The sequence below is a fragment of the Tinamus guttatus genome, unplaced genomic scaffold (assembly GCF_059628265.1).
Source record: "Tinamus guttatus ecotype Peru unplaced genomic scaffold, ASM5962826v1 Tinamus_guttatus_pri_ptg000617l, whole genome shotgun sequence".
Classification (NCBI taxonomy): domain Eukaryota; kingdom Metazoa; phylum Chordata; class Aves; order Tinamiformes; family Tinamidae; genus Tinamus; species Tinamus guttatus.
The window spans coordinates 13,809-33,931 of record NW_028289151.1 but is presented as its reverse complement, the minus strand read 5'-3'; the positions used below and the strand labels follow the sequence as shown (position 1 = coordinate 33,931).

General features: G+C 67.1%; 1 protein-coding gene across 1 annotated transcript in view; it reads left to right on the top strand.

Annotated features, from left to right (window-relative positions):
- Positions 1–2,629: 2,629 nt before the first annotated feature.
- The window catches only part of NOTCH3 (notch receptor 3), a gene marked incomplete at its 3' end in the record, with an annotated part of 30,364 nt that continues 12,870 nt past the window's right edge, over positions 2,630–20,123 (top strand). Inside the window, 9 exon segments of the mRNA XM_088535138.1 lie at positions 2,630–2,699; positions 7,494–7,575; positions 8,923–9,065; positions 10,353–10,457; positions 11,773–11,907; positions 14,422–14,655; positions 15,780–15,935; positions 16,971–17,156; positions 19,011–19,124. Of these exon segments, the coding sequence (XP_088391264.1) occupies positions 2,630–2,699; positions 7,494–7,575; positions 8,923–9,065; positions 10,353–10,457; positions 11,773–11,907; positions 14,422–14,655; positions 15,780–15,935; positions 16,971–17,156; positions 19,011–19,124 (1,225 nt within the window).

Here is a 20,123-nt window from a genome sequence, read left to right as displayed (position 1 = left end):
TCATTGCAGGGGGCTGAGCACCCACATGCTCATTGCAGGGATGCTGAGCACCCACACACTCATTGCAGGGCTGAGCACCCACGCGCTCATTGCAGGGCTGAGCACCCACATGCTCATTGCAGGGATGCTGAACAACCACAACACTCAGTGCAGGGCTGAGCACCCACACACTCATTGCAGGGCTGAGCACCCACACTCATTGCAGGGGGCTGAGCACCCACGCGCTCATTGCAGGGCTGAGCACCCACACACTCATTGCAGGGATGCTGAGCACCCACGCGCTCATTGCAGGGCTGAGCACCCCACGCGCTCATTGCAGGAATGCTGAGCACCCACACTCAGTGCAGGGCTGAGCACCCACGCACTCAATGCAGGGGGCTGAGCACCCACGCACTCTTTACAGGGATGCTGAGCACCCACGCGCTCATTGCAGGGGGTTGAGCACCCACGCTCATTGCAGGGCTGAGCACCCACGCGTTCGGTCCTGGTCCCGTTCCGGGAGCTTTGGACCTGATCCAGTCCGGTCCTTGCTGTCGATCCCAATCCAAATCGCTCAGATCCGGTCCGGGTTTTCAGTCTGCTCCGGTTCAGCCCAATCCAGGCCCGGTCCGAGTCGGTCCAATCTGCTCCGTGCCGGGGCTTCGGTCCGGTTCGTTCAGTCCAATCCAGTCTCAGCTCCGGGGAGTCCAGGCTGGTCCTTGGGGGTTCGGTCCGGACCAAGTGGATCCAGCCCGGTCCTTAGGGGCGCCGGTTGCCGGTTCGGACCGATCCAATCTGGTCCCTGGGGAGAGCCTGGCCCGGAGCGAGCCGAACTGAACCGAACCAAGCGGTGCCAAAACGATCTGGGCTGATCTAAGCAGAACCGGGGAGGGAAGGTGATCTGGACCGGACCTAGCCGAACCGGACCGGATGGAGCCGAGAGCTGAGCAAGATCAAACGGATCCGGGAGGGACCGATCCGAGTCGGACCGGACAGATCCGATCTGAGCCGATCCGAACCGGACCGAGCTTAGCGCTGAGCCGAACCGATCCGCCCCGGCGCCGTTTGGGCCTGAGCCGAGCCGGTCCGGGAGGCACCAAGCCGAGTCGGACCGAACTGAAGAGGAGCCGGGGGACCCGGACCGGACCGGGCCGATCGGAACCGAGCCCGACCCGAGGGCACCTGAACCCCATGGGTTCCGAAGCGGCCTGATGGGACAGGAGGGGACCCGAACCGGCCCGAGGGGACCCGAACCCCCGTCCCCCTGTGATCCAAGGGGTACCGAACCGGTCCCATGGGGCCCGATGGGACCCAAACCCCCGTCCTCGTGTGATCCGAGGGGCTCCGAACCGGCCCCACGGGACCCGAAGCCCCCGACCCCGTGTGATCCAAGGGGCTCCGAACCGGCCCCACGGGACCCGAACCCCCCGACCCCGTGTGATCCAAGGGGCTCCGAACCGGCCCCACGGGACCCGAACCCCCCGACCCCGTGTGATCCAAGGGGCTCCGAACCGGCCCCACGGGACCCGAGGGGCTCCGAACCGGCCCGAAGGACCCGAACCCCCGTCCCCGTGTGATCCGAGGGGCTCCGAACCGGCCCCACGGGACCCGAGGGGCTCCGAACCGGCCCGAAGGACCCGAACCCCCGTCCCTGTGATCCGAGTGGCTCCGAACGGGCCCCACGGGACCCGAGGGGCTCCGAACCGGCCCGAAGGACCCGAACCCCCGTCCCCGTGTGATCCGAGGGGCTCCGAACCGGCCCCACGGGACCCGAGGGGCTCCGAACCGGCCCGAAGGACCCGAACCCCCGTCCCTGTGATCCGAGTGGCTCCGAACGGGCCCCACGGGACCCGAGGGGCTCCGAACCGGCCCGAAGGACCCGAACCCCCGTCCCTGTGATCCGAGGGGCTCCGAACCGGCCCCACGGGACCCGAGGGGCTCCGAACTGGCCCCACGGGACCCGAGGGGCTCCGAACCGGCCCGAAGAACCCGAATCCCCCGTCCCCGTGTGATCCGAGTGGCTCCGAACCGGCCCCACGGGACCCGAGGGGCTCCGAACCGGCCCGAAGGACCCGAATCCCCCGTCCCCGTGTGATCCGAGGGGCTCCGAACCGGCTCTACGGGACCCGAGGGGCTCCGAACCGGCCCGAAGAACCCGAATCCCCCGTCCCCGTGTGATCCGAGTGGCTCCGAACCGGCCCTACGGGACCCGAGGGGCTCCGAACCGGCCCGAAGAACCCGAACCCCCCGTCCCCGTGTGATCCGAGGGGCCCCGAACCGGCCCTACGGGACCCGAGGGGCTCCGAACCGGCCCGAAGAACCCGAACCCCCCGTCCCCGTGTGATCCGAGGGGCCCCGAACCGAGCCGAGGACACTCGAGGACGCCGAGCCCTCGTCCCTCGGGGCTCCGAACCGGCCCGGCGGTACCGGCCCGGCCCGGCGGTACCGGCGCGGTGCCCGGTGCTCGCGGGGGGCGGCGGCGGCCCCGCCCCGGTCCCTCCCGGCGGGCGGGGCGGCCCCGGGCGGCTCCGCCGCGAAGTTTCGCGGGTCCCGGCGCGGAGCAGCGAGCGGCGCCGCTCGGAACCGGCCCGAGGGGCCGCTCGGAACCGGCCGGTACCGCCGCGCGGCCGCTCATGGCCCCGGCGCCGCCATGAGGCGCCGCCGCGGGGGCCCCCGCGGCCTCCTCGTGTTGCTGCTGCTGCAGTTCGGAACCGCCGCAGGTGAGGGGGGGGGGACCGAACCGAACCGAACCGGAGCGGGGGGAACCGGCCCGATCCGGGCGCAGCTGGGCCCGAACCGGAGCGGGCGGGAAGAGGCGCGAAGCGGAGCCGCGTTGTTGGCGCCGCCGCCAGAAAAAAAGTTTCTCACGGAGGCGGGACCGGGCGGGGAACCGGGACGGGGACACGCGGGGACCGAACCGGAGCCGAACGGAACCGAGTGGGGCCGAGCGGGACCGAACCGGAGCCGAACGGAGCCGATGGGGGCGGCGGGGAGGGGGGGGGAACGGGACGGAGCGACCCCCCCCCCGCAACGGGGAGCGTGGGAACGTGGAGGGGGAGGGGCTCGGGGGGGGGGGACACCGGGGGGTGGGGGAGGGGCTCGGGGGGTACCGGGGGGTGGGGGAGGGGGCACCGGGCGGTGGGGGAGGGGCGCGGGGGGAGGGGCCGGGCCGTGGGAACGGGCCCGGGCGGCGGAGCCCGGGGGAGGGGCCGGAGGGAGAGGCGGGAGCGCGGGGGGGGGGGGCGGTTTGGGGGGGATTGAGGGGATTTCGGTGCATGAAGCCGTTTGGGGGGAGGCTGCAGTGGTTTTGGGGAGATTTGCAGTGATTTCGGTGCCTGCAGCGGTTTTGGGGGGATTTGCAGTGATTTGGGGGGCAGTTGCAATTTTTTTGGGCGTGTTTGCAGTGATTTTGGGGGGGGTTGCAGTGATTTTGGGGGGGTTTGCAGTGATTTTGGGGGGGTTTGCAGTGATTTTGGGGGGGTTTGCAGTGATTTTGGGGGCGGTTGCAGTGTTTTGTGGAGCGCGGTGACTCCTGCGACGTTTGCGGTGGTTTTGGGGGTATTCCTGCTGATTTCCGTGCATGCAGCCGTTGGGGGGGGTGCAGTGATTTGGGGTGTTTGCAGTGATTTGGGGGGTCATTGCGATGTTTTTTGGGGGGGATTGCAGTGGTTTTGGGGCTTGCGGTGTTTTTTGAGGGGGTTTGCAGTGGTTTTGGGGGTGTGCAGTGAGCGGGGGGGGCCGTGCCCCCATTTCCCCCCTAAAAAAAGTGGGTTGCAGTGATTGGAGGGCCTGGGTGCAGCACGGGGTGCAGTGTAGGTGCAGCGCGGATGCAGCACCCCATGCATGGGTGCAGTGCAGGTGCAGTGGGTGCATGCACTGCATTGGTGCAGCACAAGTGCAGCACGCTGTCCATGGGTGCGGCATGACTGCAGCACCCCGTGCACGGGCGCAGGACATGGGTGCAGTGCATGGGCGCAGTGGATGCAGCGTGGCTGCAGCACCCCATGCATGGGCACAGTGGGTGCAGCGGCTGCAGCACCCCGTGCACAGGCGCAGTGCATGGGTGCTGCACATGGGCGCAGTGGCTGCAGCTTGGCTGCAGCACCCCGTGCATGGGCACAGTGCATGGGCGCAGCGCACAGACGCAGTGGATGCAGTGGCTGCAGCATGCTGTGCATGAGCACAGTGCATGGGCACAGTGCATGGGTGCAGCACACAGGTGCAGCGGCTGCAGCACCCCGTGCATGGGCACAGTGCATGGGTGCAGCACATGGGCACAGTGGGTGCAGCGGCTGCAGCACCCCATGCATGGGCACAGTGCATGGGTGCAGCGCATGGGCACACAGCTGCAGCACCTGCAGCACCCCGTGCATGGGTGCAGCGCACGGGTGCAGCGCACGGGTGCAGTGGGTGCAGCGGCTGCAGCACCCCGTGCATGGGTGCAGTGCATGGGCGCAGTGCACGGGCACAGCACACGGGTGCAGCGGGCGCAGCGGCTGCAGCACCCCGTGCATGGACACAGTGCATGGGTGCAGCGGGTGCAGCGGCTGCAGCACCCCATGCATGGGTGCAGTGCATGGGTGCAGTGCATGGGTGCAGCACACGGGTGCAGCGGCTGCAGCGGCTGCAGCGCCCCATGCATGGGTGCATTGCATGGGCACAGCACACGGGTGCAGCGGGCGCAGCGGCTGCAGCACCCCGTGCATGGACACAGTGCATGGGTGCAGCGGGTGCAGCGGCTGCAGCACCCCATGCATGGGTGCAGTGCATGGGTGCAGTGCATGGGCGCAGCACACGGGTGCAGCGGCTGCAGCGGCTGCAGCACCCCGTGCATGGACACAGTGCACGGGTGCAGCGGGCGCAGCGGCTGCAGCACCCCATGCATGGGTGCAGTACATGGGTGCAGTGCACGGGTGCAGTGGGTGCAGCGGCTGCAGCACCCCGTGCATGGGCGCAGTGCATGGGCACAGCACATGGGTGCAGCGGGCGCAGCGGCTGCAGCACCCCGTGCATGGACGCAGTGCATGGGTGCAGCGCACAGATGCAGTGGCTGCAGTGGCTGCAGCACCCCATGCATGGGTGCAGTGCATGGGCGCAGTGCATGGGCGCAGTGTGTGCAGCACACGGCTGCAGCACCCCGTGCATGGGTGCAGTGCATGGGCGCAGTGCACGGGCACAGCACACGGGTGCAGCGGGCACAGCGGCTGCAGCACCCCATGCATGGGTGCAGTACATGGGTGCAGTGCATGGGTGCAGCGGCTGCAGCGGCTGCAGCACCCCGTGCATGGGTGCAGTGCATGGGCGCAATGCACGGGCACAGCACACGGGTGCAGCGGGCGCAGCGGCTGCAGCACCCCATGCATGGGTGCAGTACGTGGGTGCAGTGCATGGGCACAGTACATGGGTGCAGTGCATGGGTGCAGCGCACGGGCGCAGCGGTTGCAGCGGCTGCAGCACCCCGTGCATGGACACAGTGCATGGGCGCAGCACACGGGTGCAGCACCTGCAGCACCCCGTGCATGGGTGCAGTGCATGGGTGCCGCGGGCACAGCGGCTGCAGCACCCCGTGCATGGACACAGTGCATGGGTGCAGCACACGGGCACAGTGCATGGGTGCAGCGGCTGCAGCACCTGCAGCACCCCATGCATGGGTGCATTGCATGGGCACAGTACACGGGTGCAGCGGCTGCAGCGCCCCGTGCGCGGAGCAGGTTCAGCACCCGCGGCTGCTCCCGGCTCACCCAGCCCCGCGGCGCCCGACGCTGCTCGACTGGTTTCCCGGCTCCCGGCGGGCCCAGGCGTCCGGTTCCCTTCCCCACCCCCCCGCGGTGCTTTCGGACCCCCCCACCTCCTTCCCCGGCCCTTGGGAGCGGGCCCAGGCGTCCGGGGCGCTCAGCCCGTGCGGAGGGCCCCGGCGTCCGGGTGCTCCGCGCGTGGGAACGGGCCCCGGCGTCCGGGTGCTCAACCCCCAGGGAGCGTCTGGGATGGGGCCCAGGCGTCCGGGCGCTCCAATCCCTGGGTTGCTGCCCGGGTGCTTCGGCCCCCCCGGAGCGTTTGGGAGCGGGCCCAGGCGTCCGGGTGCTCCCTGACCGGGACGGAGCCGGGGGGGGCCCCGGCGTCCGGGTGCTCCGCGCCCAGGGGAGCGGCTGGGAGCAGGGCCCAGGCGTCCGGGTGCTCCCAGGCCCTCCTGCTCCGGGGCCCCCATCCCAGGGGAATCCTGGGAGGGGGCCCAGGCGTCCGGGTGCTGAGCCCCTCCCCCCGCAGGGGGGGGCAGTGGGTGCCCCTTGGCCGCTGTGGGGCAGCCCGGGGGGGCTGGGGGGGGGTGACGTTTCGGGTGACCCCGGGTGACCCCGTCGGGCTGCGCTGCCCCTCCCCCGCCGTTCCCACGGCCTTGAGCCTCGGCGGGGGGGGGGGAGGGGGGAGCCCGGACGCCTGGGCCCCTCCATGCGCCGGGGAGGGAGGGGGGAGGCGGCAGGGAGGGGGGTTCCTGGGGGGGGGTCCCCAGGGTGCTCAAGGGATCCCTGGGTGCTGGGGGGGGTCATGGGGGTCCCTGGGGTGCTCGGGGCTTCCCTGGGTGCTGGGGGGTCCTGGGGGTCCCCAGGGTGCTCAGGGGGTCCCTGGGTGTTGGGGGGGGGGTCCTTGAGGGTCCCCGAGGGGTCCTAGGGCTGCTAAGGGACCCCATGGGGGTGGGGGTGTCCCCTGGGTGCTGGGGTGATTGCGGGGGGTCCCCTGGGTGCTCAGGGCGCCTATGGGACCCTGGGGGGTGGTTGGAGCATGAGGGGGGGTCCCGGGAGGTCCCAGGGGGTCCCTGGGTGCTCAGGCGGGTGGGGGGCTCCAGGGGGTCTCTGGGGGTCCCTGGGGTGTTGGAGGGGGGTCCAGGGGGTCCCTGGGTGCTCAGGATGATGTGGGGGGTTCCTGGGGGGTCCTGTGGGTTCCGGGGGGTCCCTTGGGTGCTCAGGAGGATGTGGGGGGTTCCTGGGGGGTCCTGTGGGTTCCAGGCGGTCCTAGGGGGTCCCTTGGGTGCTCAGGAGGATGTGGGGGGGTCCTGGGGGGTCCCGGAGTACCTGGGGGTCCTCTGGGTGCTCAGGAGTTTGGGGGCAGTTCCTGGGGGGTCTTGTGGGTTTTGGGGGGTCCCCTGGGTACTCAGGAGGATGTGGGAGGTTCCTGGGGGGTCCTGTGGGTTCCAGGGTGTCCTAGGGGGTCCCTTGGGTGCTCAGGAGGATGTGGGGGGGTCCTGGGGGGTCCTGGGGGTTCGGAGGGGTCCCTTGGGTGCTCAGGAGGATATGGGGGGTTCCCGGGGGTACCAGGGGGTCCCCTGGCTGCTCAGGAGGATGTGGGGGGTTCCCGGGGGTCCCAGGGGTACCTGGGGGTCCCAGGGGTGCTCAGGAGGATGTGGGGGTTCCTGGGGGGTCCTGGGGGTTCCAGGGGGTCCCTTGGGTGCTCAGGATGATGTGGGGGGTTCCCGGGGTTCCCGGGGTTCCCGGGGGTGCCCTGACCCCCCTGTCCCCCCCCAGCGCTGCCGTGTCCGGAGGGGACGGAGCCCTGCGAGGCCGGTGGCCAGTGCGTCCTGCAGGAGGACGGGCGGGCGGCCTGCGTGTGCGTGACCCCCATGGGGACCCCCCCGATAGGTGACACCCCCCCAATAGGTGACACCGCCCCAAGGGGTGACAACGGCCCCAAGGGGTGACAACGGCCCCCCCAATAGGTGACACCCTCCCAATAGGTGACACCCCCCCCAGGTCACCCCCGCCATGGGTCTCTCCCCACCCCCCATGGGTGCCCCCTCCCCATGGCTCCTCCTCCCTGCCCCACTTCCCCTCCCCCACCTTGGGTGCCCCCCCCCCTTGGGACCCCCCCTCTCAAACACCCCCTCCCACCCCCATCTCCCAGCCCCATAGGGATATGGGGGGGCCCAAGGCCCCCACATGCCATTGGGGGTTGACATTGGGTGCCCCCCCCACACCCATCTGGGGTCCCCCAAAGCCCCCCTGCACCCATAGGGACATCGGGGGACCCCAATGTCCCCACATGCCATTGGGGGGGTGACATTGAGTGCACCCATGTGGGGTCCCCCAAAACCCCCCTGCACCCATAGGGACACAAGAGGGGTCCCCCAATGCCCCCCTACACCATTGGGGGGGTTACAGTGGGTGCCCCCCCCGCACCCATATGGGGTCCCCCAATGCTCCTCTGCACCCATAGGGACATGGGTGGTGTCCCAATGCCCCTGCACACCATTGGGGGGGGGGGTGACAGTGGGTGCCCCCCTGCACCCATGTGGGGTCCCCCAAAGTCCCCCTGCACCCATAGGGACACAGGAGGCGTCCCCCAAAGCCCCTCTGCACCCATAGGGGCATGGGGGGGTCCCAATGCCCCCACACTCCATTGGGGGCTGACATTGGGTGCCCCCCTGCACCCATGTGGGGTCCCCCGATGCCCCCTGCACCCATAGGGACATGGGGGCCCCCACACACCGTTGGGGGGAGTGACAGTGGGTGCCCCCCCACACACCCATATGGGGTCCCCCAATGCTCCTCTGCACCCATAGGGACGTGGGGGGTGTCCCCCAATGCCCCCCTACACCATTGGGGGGGGGTGACAGTGGGTGCCCCCCTGCACCCATGTGGGGTCCCCCAAAGCCCCCCTACACCCATAGGGATACAGGAGGGTGGTCCCAAAGCCCCTCTGCACCCATAGGGACATGGGGGTCCCCACATGCCATTGGGGGGGTTACAGTGGGTGCCCACCCCACACCCATGTGGTGTCCCCCGATACCCCCTGCACCCATAGGGACATTGGGGTCCCCACATGCCATTGGGGAGGTTACACTGGGTGCCCCCCCCCCGCAACCATATTGGGTTCCCCCAATGCCCACCCACACCCATAGGGACATGGGGGTCCCCACACACCTTCGGAGGGGGGTGACCTTGGGTGCCCCCCCAGGTGCCCGCCGGGGTGGCTGGGCCAGCGCTGCCACGTGCGGGACCCCTGCGCCCCGTCCCCCTGCGCCCACGGGGGGCTCTGCCGGAGCAGCCTGCGCGGGGGGGCCCCCCGCTACGAGTGCGCCTGCCCCCCCGGCTTCCGCGGTGAGGGGGGGGCCATGGGGCTGGGGGGGTCCAGAGGGGGGTCCCCGTGGGGCTGGGGGGGGCCCTGGGGTGCTGGGGGGGTCCAGAGGGTCCCAGGATTTGTCCTTGGGGGGTCCCCACGGGGCTGGGGGGGGGGGTCCCTGGGGTGCTGGGTTGGTTCCAAGGGGGCACCCCATGGGGCTGGAAGGGGGGCCTGGGGTGCTGGGGGGGTCCAGAGGGGGGTCCCCATGGGGCTGGGGGGTCCCTAGGGGGTCCCTGGGTGTTGGGCGGGGGGGGGGGTCCATAGAGTCCCAGGATTCATCCCTGGGGGGGTTCCCATGGGGTTGGGGGGTCCCTAGGGGGTCCCTGGGTGTTGGGGGGGGGTCCATAGAGTCCCAGGATTCATCCCTGGGGGGTCCCCATGGGGCTGGGGGGGGCGGGGATCTGGGGGGTGTCCCTGCGGTCCCAGGATTGGTCTCTGGGGTGTCCCTGGGTGCTGGGTGGGGGTCCCTAGGGTCCCAGGGTTGGTCCCTATGGGGTCCCTGGGTGCTGGGGTTGGTCCCTGGGGTGCTGGGAGGGGGTCCATAGAGTCCCAGGATTCATCCCTGGGGGGGTTCCCATGGGGTTGGGGGGGTCCCTATGGGGTCCCTGGATGCTGGGGGGGTCCCAGGGTTGGTCTCAAAGGGATCCCCATGGGGCAGGGGGAGGTCCCTGGGTGCTGGGGGGTGTCCACAGGGTCCCCGGATTGGTCCCTGTGGGGTCCCTGGGTCCCAGGTTTGATCCATAGGGAATCTCTGGGTCCCCAGATTGGTCCCTATGGGGTCTCTGGGGTGCTGGGGGGGGTCTCTGCATCCCAGGGTTGGTCCCTAGGGGGTCCCCATGGGGCTGGGGGGTCCCTGGGGTGCTGGGGGGTGTCCACAGGGTCCCAGGATTGGTCCCTATGGGGTCTCTGGGGTGCTGGGGGGGGGGTCTCTGCATCCCAGGGTTGGTCCCTAGGGGGTCCCCATGGGGCTGGGGGGGTCCCTGGGGTGTTGGGGGGTGTCCATAGGGTCCCAGGATTGGTCCCTATGGGGTCTGGGGTGCTGGGGGGGATCTCTGGGTCCTGGGATTGGTCCCTAGGGGGTCCCCATGGGGCTGGGGGTCCCCGGGGTGCTGCGGGGGGGGTCCCTGTGGGGCGGGAGGTGGATCCTGGGGGGTGCCCTTGGGCTCCTGGGATGGATCCCTGGGGGCTCCCTGGGAGGTGGGAGGGGGTCCCGGAGGTCCCGAGGGAGACCCCAGCACCCATGGGTGCCCCCCCCCTGCCCCCAGGCCAGGACTGCTCGGTGCCCGACCCCTGCGCGTCGTCGCCCTGCGCCCACGGCGGCCGCTGCAGCGCGGGCACCGGCGGCCGCTTCAGCTGCCTCTGCCTGCCCGGTGAGCCCGGACGCCGGGGCCCCTCGGGGCGGGGGCGGCGTGGGCTGGGCTCGCTGGGGGCTGCTGGGTGTCCCTGGTACCCATCAGGGGGTCCTTGGGGGTCCCTGGCACCCATGGGGTGTTCCTGGGGGTCCCTGGCACCAGTTTGGGGTTCCTGGGGGTCCCCAGTACCCATCAGGGGTCCTTGGGCGTCCCTGGCACCCATGGGGTGTCCCTGGGGGTCCCTGGCACCCATCAGGGGTCCCTGGCACCCCTTTGAGGTTCCTGGGGGTCCCTGGCACCCATTTGGGTCCCCTGGGGGGTTCCTGGCACCCCAAGGGGTCCCCGGCACCAGTGGGAGGTCCCTGGGGGTCCTTGGCACCCATAGGAATCCCTGGGGGTCCTTGGCACCCATGGGGGTGTCTATGGCACCCAGTGGGGCAATCCCTGGCACCCATTTGGATCCCTTGGGGGTTCCTGGCACCAGTTGGAAATTCTGGGTGTCCCTGGCACCCGTGGGGATGTCCCTGGCACCCATAGCGATCTGTGGGGTCCCTGGCACCTATTGGGGTTCCTTGGCACCCATAGGGATCCCTGGTGGTCCCTGGCACCCATGGGAGTGTCCTTAGCACCCATAGTGATCTCTGGGGGTCCCTGGCACCCATGGGGGCTCCCTGGCACCCATGGAGGGTCCCTGGTGCCCTTTGGTGTCCTTGCGGATCCCTGGTACCCATAGAGGTCCCTGGCACTCGTGGGGGTGTCCATGGTACCTATTGGGGGGTCCCTGGCACCCATTGGGGTTCCTTGGCACCCATAGGGATCCCAGGTGGTCCCTGGCACCCATGGGGGTGTCGTTAGCACCCATAGTGATCCCTGGGGGCTCCCTGGCACCCATGGAGGGTCCCTGGTGCCCTTTGGTGTCCTTGCGGATCCCTGGTACCCATAGAAGTCCCTGGCACTCGTGGGGGTGTCCATGGTACCTATTGGGGGGTCCCTGGCACCCATTGGGTTTCCTTGGCACCCATAGGGATCCCTGGTGGTCCCTGGCACCCATGGGAGTGTCCTTAGCACCCATAGTGATCTCTGGGGGGTCCCTGGCACCCATGGGGGCTCCCTGGCACCCATGGAGGGTCCCTGATGCCTTTTGGTGTCCTTGCGGATCCCTGGTACCCATATAGAAGTCCCTGGCACTCGTGGGGATGTCCATGGTACCTATTGGGGGGTCCCTGGCACCTATAGGGATCCCTGGGGGTCCCTGGCACCCATGGGGTCTCCCTGGCACCCATGGGGGGTCCTTGGCACTGTTTGGGGGGTGCCGGGTGCGCCCTGATCCCATGGGTGCCCCCAGGCTTCACGGGGCAGCAGTGCGAGGTCAACGTGGACGACTGTCCCGGGCACAAGTGCCTCAACGGGGGCACCTGCGTGGACGGCGTCAACACCTACAACTGCCAGTGCCCGCCCGAGTGGACAGGTGGGTGCTCGGGGGTCACCAGGGCGTGCGGGGGTCCGGGTATGGGGATGGGTGCAGGACTGGGCACCAGGATGGGTGCAGAGCGCCATGCATGGGGTGCCAGCACCTAGATGGGCATCTAGAAGGTCACCAAGGTGGACACCAGGATGGGCACCAGGATGGGCAGCAGGTTGAGTGCAGAGCGCCATGCATGGGGTGCCAGCACCTAGAAGGCCACCAAGTTGGTCACCAAGGTGGGCACCAGAATAGGTGCAGAGCACCATGCATGGGGTGCCAGCACCTAGAAGGTCACCAAGTTGGTCACCAAGGTGGGCACCAAGATGGGCACCATGATGGGCAGCAGGTTGGGTGCAGAGCACCATGAATGGGGTGCCAGCACCTAGAGGGTCACTAAGGTGGTCACCAAGTTGGTCACCATGGTGGGCACCAGGATGGGTGCAGAGCACCATGCAAGGGGTGCCAGCACCTAGAAGGTCACCTAGATGGGCACCATGATGGGCAGCAGGTTTGGTACAGAGCACCATGCACGGGGTGCCACCACCTAGAGGGTCCCCAAGGTGGGCACCGTGGTGGACATCAGGATGGGTGCAGAGCACCATGCATGAGGTGCCAGCACTGAAATAGTCATCTAGAGGGTCACCAAGGTGTGCACTGGGATGGGCAGCATGATGGGCACCAGGATGGGTGCAGAGCACCATGCATGGGGTGCCACCATCTAGAGGCTCACCAAGTTGGTCACCATGGTGGGCATCAGGATGGGTGCAGAGCGCCATGCATGGGGTGCCAGCACCTAGATGGGCATCTAGAGGGTCACCATGGTGGGCACCAGGATGGGTGCAGGGCACCATGCACGGGGTGCCAGCACCTAGAGGGTCACCAAGATGGGCACCATGATGGGCAGCAGGTTGGGTGCAGAGCACCATGCACGGGGTGCCACCACCTAGAGGGTCCCCAAGGTGGGTACCGTGGTAGACATCAGGATGGGTGCAGAGCGCCATGCATGGGGTGCCAGCACCCAAATAGTCATCTAGAGGGTCACCAAGGTGTGCACTGGGATGGGCAGCATGATGGGCACCAGGATGGGTGCAGAGCACCATGCATGGAGTGCCAGCACCTAGAGGGTCACCAAGTTGGTCACCATGGTGGGCACCAGGATGGGTGCAGAGCACCACGCATTTGGTGCCACCATCTAGATGGGCATCTAGAGGGTCACCAAGGTGGGCACCGGGATGGGTGCAGAGCCCCATGCATGGGGTGCCAGCACCCAAATAGTCATCTAGAGGGTAACCAAGGTGGGCACCACGATGGGCACCATGATGGGCAGAAGGTTTGGTACAGAGCGCCATGAATGGGATGCCAGCACCTAAAAGGTCACTAAGGTGGTCACCAAGTTGGTCACCAAGGTGGGCACCATGATGGGCAGCAGGTTGGGTGCAGAGCACCATGCACGGGGTGCCACCACCTAGAGGGTCCCCAAGGTGGGCACCATGGTAGACATCAGGATGGGTGCAGAGCGCCATGCATGGGGTCCCAGCACCCAGAGGGTCACCAAGTTGGTCACCATGGTGGACATCAGGTTGGGTGCAGAGCGCCATGCATGAGGTGCCAGCACCCAAATAGTCATCTAGAGGGTCACCAAGGTGGGCACTAGAATGGGCACCAGGATGGGCACCAGGATGGGTGCAGAGCACCATGCACGGGGTGCCAGCTCCTAGAGGGTCATCTAGAGGGTCACCAAGATGGGCACCATGGTGAGCAGCAGGTTGGGTGCAGAGCACCATGCATTTCGTGCCAGCACCTAGATGGGCATCTAGAGGGTCACCAAGGTGGGCAGCAGGATGGGCACTATGACGGGCAGCAGATTTGGTACAGAGCACCACACATGGAGTGCCAGCACCCAGATGGGCATCTAGAGGGTCACCAAGGTGGGCACCAGGATGGGTGCAGAGCATCATGCACAGGGTGCCACCACCTAGAGGGTCACCAAGCTGGTCACCATGATGGGCACCAGGATGGGTGCAAACCACCACGTACATGGTGGCAGTGCACAGATGGGCATCTAGAGGGTCACCAAGGTGGGCACCACGATGGGCACCATGATGGGCAGCAGGTTGGGTGCAGAGCACCATGCACGGGGTGCCAGCACCTAGAGAGTCACTAAGGTGGTCACCAAGTTGGTCACCATGGTGGGCACAGAGCACCATGTACAGGGTGGCAGTACCCAGATGGGCATCTAGAGGGTCACCAGGGTGATCACCATGATGGGCAGCAGGTTGGGTGCAGAGCACCACGCACAGGGTGCCAGCACCTAGAGGGTCATCTAGAGGGTCACCAAGATGGACACCATGATGGGCAGGAGGTTGGGTGCCGAGCACCATGCATGGGGTGCCAGCACCTAGAAGGTCACCATGGTGGGCACCGTGGTGGGCACCAGGCTGGGGTGCCAGCACAGGTTGCCAGCACCCATCCGTGCACCCAGCCCCTGTCCCACGTCGCTGTCCCCGTCCCCGCCAGGCCAGTTCTGCACCGAGGACGTTGATGAGTGCCAGCTGCAGCCCAACGCGTGCCACAACGGGGGCACCTGCTTCAACACGCAGGGCGGGCACACGTGCGTGTGCGTCAACGGCTGGACGGGCGCCGCGTGCAGCGAGAACATCGACGACTGCGCCACCGCCGTGTGCTTCCACGGCGCCACGTGCCACGACCGCGTCGCCTCCTTCTACTGCGCCTGCCCCATGGGCAAGACGGGTATGGGGCACCCTTGGGTGCCGGTGGGGAGCTGGGTGCCTTGGGGTGCCACCGCCTGAGTCTGGGGATGGTGGTTGTGGGGGGCATCTTGGTGGTTGTGGTGGCGTGGGGTGGGCGCCCGTTGCATGGGGTGTTCTTGGCATGGGGTGGACCCACCTGGCATGGGGTAGAGGCACCCTGGGGTGCCCTGGTGTAGGGCAGAGGCAGCTTGGAGCACCCTAGATATGTGGTGGCCTCCCCTGGCATGGGGTAGATGCCACCTTAGAGCACCCAGCATGGGGTAGGGGCACCCACGATATGGGGTGGACACCCATGGTGTGGGACAGAAGCACCTAACATGGGGTAGGGCCACCCATTGTATGGGGTGGACACCCATGACATGGGGAAGGTCACCAAGGTGACCTCCAGGGGTGCACCCTGGAGCACCCAACATGGCTTAGGGGCACCCATGATATGGGGTGGACACCCATGGTGTGGGGCAGAAGCACCCAACATGGGGTAGGGGCACCATGGCATGAGGTGGACACCCATGACATGGGGCAGAAGCACCCTGGAGCACCCAACATGGGGAAGGGGCACCCATGGCATGGGGTGGACACCCATGGTGTGGGGCAGAAGCACCCTGGAGCACCCAACATGGGAAAGGGGCACCCATGCCATGGGATGGGCACCCATGGCATGGGGCAGAGGAACCCAACATGGGGTAGGGGCACCCATGGCATGGGGTGGACACCCATGGTGTGGGGCTGGAGCACCCAGCATGGGGTAGGGCCACCCATTGTATGGGGTGGACACCCATGACATGGGGAAGAAGCACCCTGGAGCACCCAACATGGGAAAGGGGCACCCATGGCATGAGGAGGACACCCATGACATGGGGCAGGAGCACCCAGCATGCGGTACGGGCACCCATGGCATGGGGTGGACACCCATGGAGTGGGGCAGAAGCACCCAACATGGGGTAGGGGCACCCATGGCATAGAGTGGACACCCATGACATGAGTGACCCCAAGGCCCCTATAGCCCATGGTGGCACCCCAAAGCCACCACCAAGGTCCCACCCCGGAGCCACCGGCGCGGGTGGCACCCCGGGGCGCCGCTGACACCCATGGGTGCCCCGGCAGGGCTGCTGTGCCACCTGGACGACGCGTGCGTCAGCAACCCGTGCCACGAGGACGCCGTGTGTGACACCAACCCCGTGAACGGGCGCGCCATCTGCACCTGCCCGCCCGGCTTCACCGGCGGCGCCTGCGACCAGGACGTCGACGAGTGCTCCATCGGTGCGCGGGCACCCTTGGGAGGGGGGCACCCTTGGGTGGGGGAGCGTCCTTGGGTGGGGGAGGGCGCTGTTGGTTTGGGGAAGAGGCACCTTTGGGTGGCAGGCGCTTGTGGGTGGTGGGCACACCTGGATAGGGGACACCCTTGGGTTTTGGGCACACATGGGTTCTATGATGGTGGGCACCTCTACTTGGAGGGCACCCATTGGTGGTGGGCACACCTGGATGGGGGACACCGTTGGGTTTTGGGCACTCATGGGTGCTATGATGGTGAGCACCTCTACTTGGAGGGCACCCATTGGTGGTGGGCACACCTGAATGGGGGACCACCTATGGGTGGTGGGCACCTTTGCTTGGAAGAGACCCATGAGTGGTGGGCACACCTGGATAGGGGACACCGTTGGGTTTTGGGCACTCATGGGTGCTATGATGGTGGGCACCTCTGCTTGGAGAACACCCATAGGTGGTGGGCACACCTGGTTAGGAGACACCCTTGGGTTTTGGGCACCCACGGGTGGTGGGCACACCTGGATGGGGGACCACCTATGGGTGGTGGGCACCTTTGCTTGGAAGGGACCCATGGGTGGTGGGATCACCTGGATAGGAGACACCCTTGGGTTTTGGGCACCCATGAGTGGTGGGCACACCTGTATAGGGGACACCCTTGGGTTTTGGGCACCCATTGGTGGTGGACACACCTGGATGGGGGACCACCTAAGGGTGGTGGGCACCTCTGCTTGGAGGACACCCATGGGTGGTGGGCACATTTGAATGGGGGCCACCCATGAGTTTTGGGACCCTTGGCTGAGTGGAACCCTTGGTGTGGGCACCCATGCATGGGTGGTGGGCACACCTGGATGGGGGACACCTATAGGTGGTGGGCACCTCTGCTTGGAGGACACCCATGGGTGGTGGGTACACCCGCATGGGAGGCCACCTCCACACAGTGCCCTCCACCCGGCCGGTCCCACCGTGGCGCGGTGGCACCCAAGGGTGTCCCCGCCGCGCTGACCCCCGCGGGGCCGCCCCCCCGGGCAGGTGCCAACCCCTGCGAGCACTTTGGGCGCTGCGTGAACACGCAGGGCTCCTTCGAGTGCCGCTGCGGCCGGGGCTACGCGGGGCCGCGCTGCGAGACCGACGTCAACGAGTGCCTGTCGGGGCCCTGCCGCAACGAGGCCACCTGCCTGGACCGCATCGGGGACTTCACCTGCATCTGCATGGCGGGTGAGCACCTACACCCTAACGCTACACCCTGACCAACCCTACACCCCAACCCTACACCCTAACCAAACCTACACCCTAACCGGCATCGGGGACTTCACCTGCATCTGCATGGCGGGTGAGCGCCTACACCCTAACGCTACACCCTAACCCTACACCCTAACCGGCATCGGGGACTTCACCTGCATCTGCATGGCGGGTGAGCGCCTACACCCTAACGCTACACCCTGACCAACCCTACACCCTAACCCTACACCCTAACCAACCCTACACCCTAACCGGCATCGGGGACTTCACCTGCATCTGCATGGCGGGTGAGCGCCTACACCCTAACGCTACACCCTGACCAACCCTACACCCTAACCCTACACCCTAACCGGCATCGGGGACTTCACCTGCATCTGCATGGCGGGTGAGCGCCTACACCCTAACGCTACACCCTAACCAACCCTACACCCTAACCCTACACCCTAACCAACCCTACACCCTAACCGGCATCGGGGACTTCACCTGCATCTGCATGGCGGGTGAGCGCTTACACCCTAACGCTACACCCTGACCAACCCTACACCCCAACCCTACACCCTAACCAAACCTACACCCTAACCGGCATCGGGGACTTCACCTGCATCTGCATGGCGGGTGAGCGCCTACACCCTAACGCTACACCCTAACCAACCCTACACCCTAACCCTACACCCTAACCCTACACCCTAACCAACCCTACACCCTAACCAACCCTACACCCTAACCGGCATCGGGGACTTCACCTGCATCTGCATGGCGGGTGAGTGCCCAGACACGCTACACCCCAACCCTACACCCTAACCATAAACCCTAGACCCTCACCCTACACCCCAATTCTCAACCCTACACCCTAACCAACCCTACACCCTAACCCTAAACCCTAAACCATACACCCTAAACCCTAATCCTAAACTCTGACCCTACACTCTAATCCTACACCCTAACCAAAACTACACCCTACACCTAACCAACCCTAACCCTAAACCCAAACCCTAATTCCTAACCCCTACACCCTAACCCCAAACTCTACACCCTAACCAACCCTACACCCTCACCAACCCTACACCCTAAACCTAAATCCTAAACCCTAAGCCCTAACCCTAAACCCGAACCCTCATCCGCTACCCGGAGGCTCCTGGTGGCCCCATCTGCCCCTGGCTTCGGCCTCAGCTCCTGGTGACGTCCCCTGGTCCTGCTGTGGCTTGTCCTGGTGTAGGACCTGGCACCGTCCCCTGCCTTGGTGGCAACCTCATGCCAGCTCCTGTCCCTCCTGTGGCACCTGGCACGGTCCCTTTCTTGTCACGGCACCTGGCACCGTCCCCTGTCTTGGTGACAACCTCGTGCCAGCTGCCCTGCCAGCTCCTGTCCCCTCTGTGTCACCTGGCACGGTCCCTTGTGTTGGTAGAGGAGCTGGCAGTGGGGCTGTCACTGTCTCTTGTCCCTGGCATGGGAGCTGGCACCGTCCCCTGTCTTGGCATGGGACCCGGCACAGGTCCCTGGGCTGCCATGGTCCCCTGCCTCGGTAGGTGACGTGGCACGGGGTGGCTGCCACCTCCTGTCCCTGGCATGGGAGCTGGCCCGGTCCCCTGTCCTGGCACTGTCCCCTGGCCCCGCTTCAGGGGGTCCCTGTCCTGGCACGGTCCCCTGCGCCTGGCACGGGACCGGCCACGCGACTGCCACCGTCCCCAGCGCCTGGCACGGGACCTGGCACCGTCCCCTGGCCTTGGCACGGCCACTGGCCCTGCGGGGTGACCTCCTGGCGGGGTGTCCTGGTGTCCTTGGGCAGGGGGGTGGCACGGCCGGGCGCGGTGGTGACACGGGGACCCGCAGGCTTCAGTGGCACCTTCTGCGAGCTGGACGTGGACGAGTGCCAGAGCAGCCCCTGCGTCAACGGCGGCCGCTGCCGCGACGGTGTCAACGGCTTCAGCTGCTCCTGCCCGGCCGGTGAGCGGGGGACACCTTGGGGACACCTTGGGGACACCGGGAACTCCAGGGGCACCGGGAATGCTGGGAACCCTGGGGGCACCGGGAACCCTGGGGACATCGGGAACCCTGGGGACATCGGGAGTCTAAGGGACACCGGGCACCCCAGGGACACTGGGCACCTCAGCGACAACAGGGACAGGGGGGAATGGCACCCTGGGGACACTGGGCTCCTTGAGGACAGCAGGGACATGGCACTCTGGGGACACGGGCATCTCAAGGACACCAGGAATCCTAGGGACACCAGGATGCACCCTGGGGACATTGGACTCCTTGAGGACACCAGGGACATGGGGACAGGGGCACCTCAGGGATACCAGGCATCTTGGGGGACACCGATCACCCTGGGGACACCAGGGACAGCAGCACCTTGGGGACACTGGGTTCCTTGAGGACACCCAGGGACATGGGCACCTCAGGGATACCAGGCACCCTGGGGACACTGTTCACTCTGGAGACACCAGGGACAGCAGCACCCTGGGGACATTGGACTCCTTGAGGACACCAGGGACATGGGGACAGGGGCACCTCAAGGATACCAGGCATCTTGGGGACACCAGGGACACGAGCACCCTGGGGACTCCTTGAGGACACCGGGGACATGGGCACCTCAGGGACACCGGGCACCCTGGGGACATTGGTCACCCTGGGGACACTGGGCTCCTTGAGGACACCAGGGACATGGGAACAGGGACACCTCAGGGATACCAGGTGTCTTGGGGGACACTGATCACCCTGGGGACACCAGGGACAGCAGCACCCTGGGGAAACTGGGTTCCTTGAGGACACCAGGGACATGGGGACAGGGGCACCTCAGGGATGCCAGGTGTCTTGGGGGACACTGAGGACACTGATCACCCTGGGGACACCGGGCTCCTTGAGGACACCCAGGGACGCGGGCACCTCAGGGATGCCAGGCACCCTGGGGACACTGGTCACCCTGGAGACACCAGGGACAGC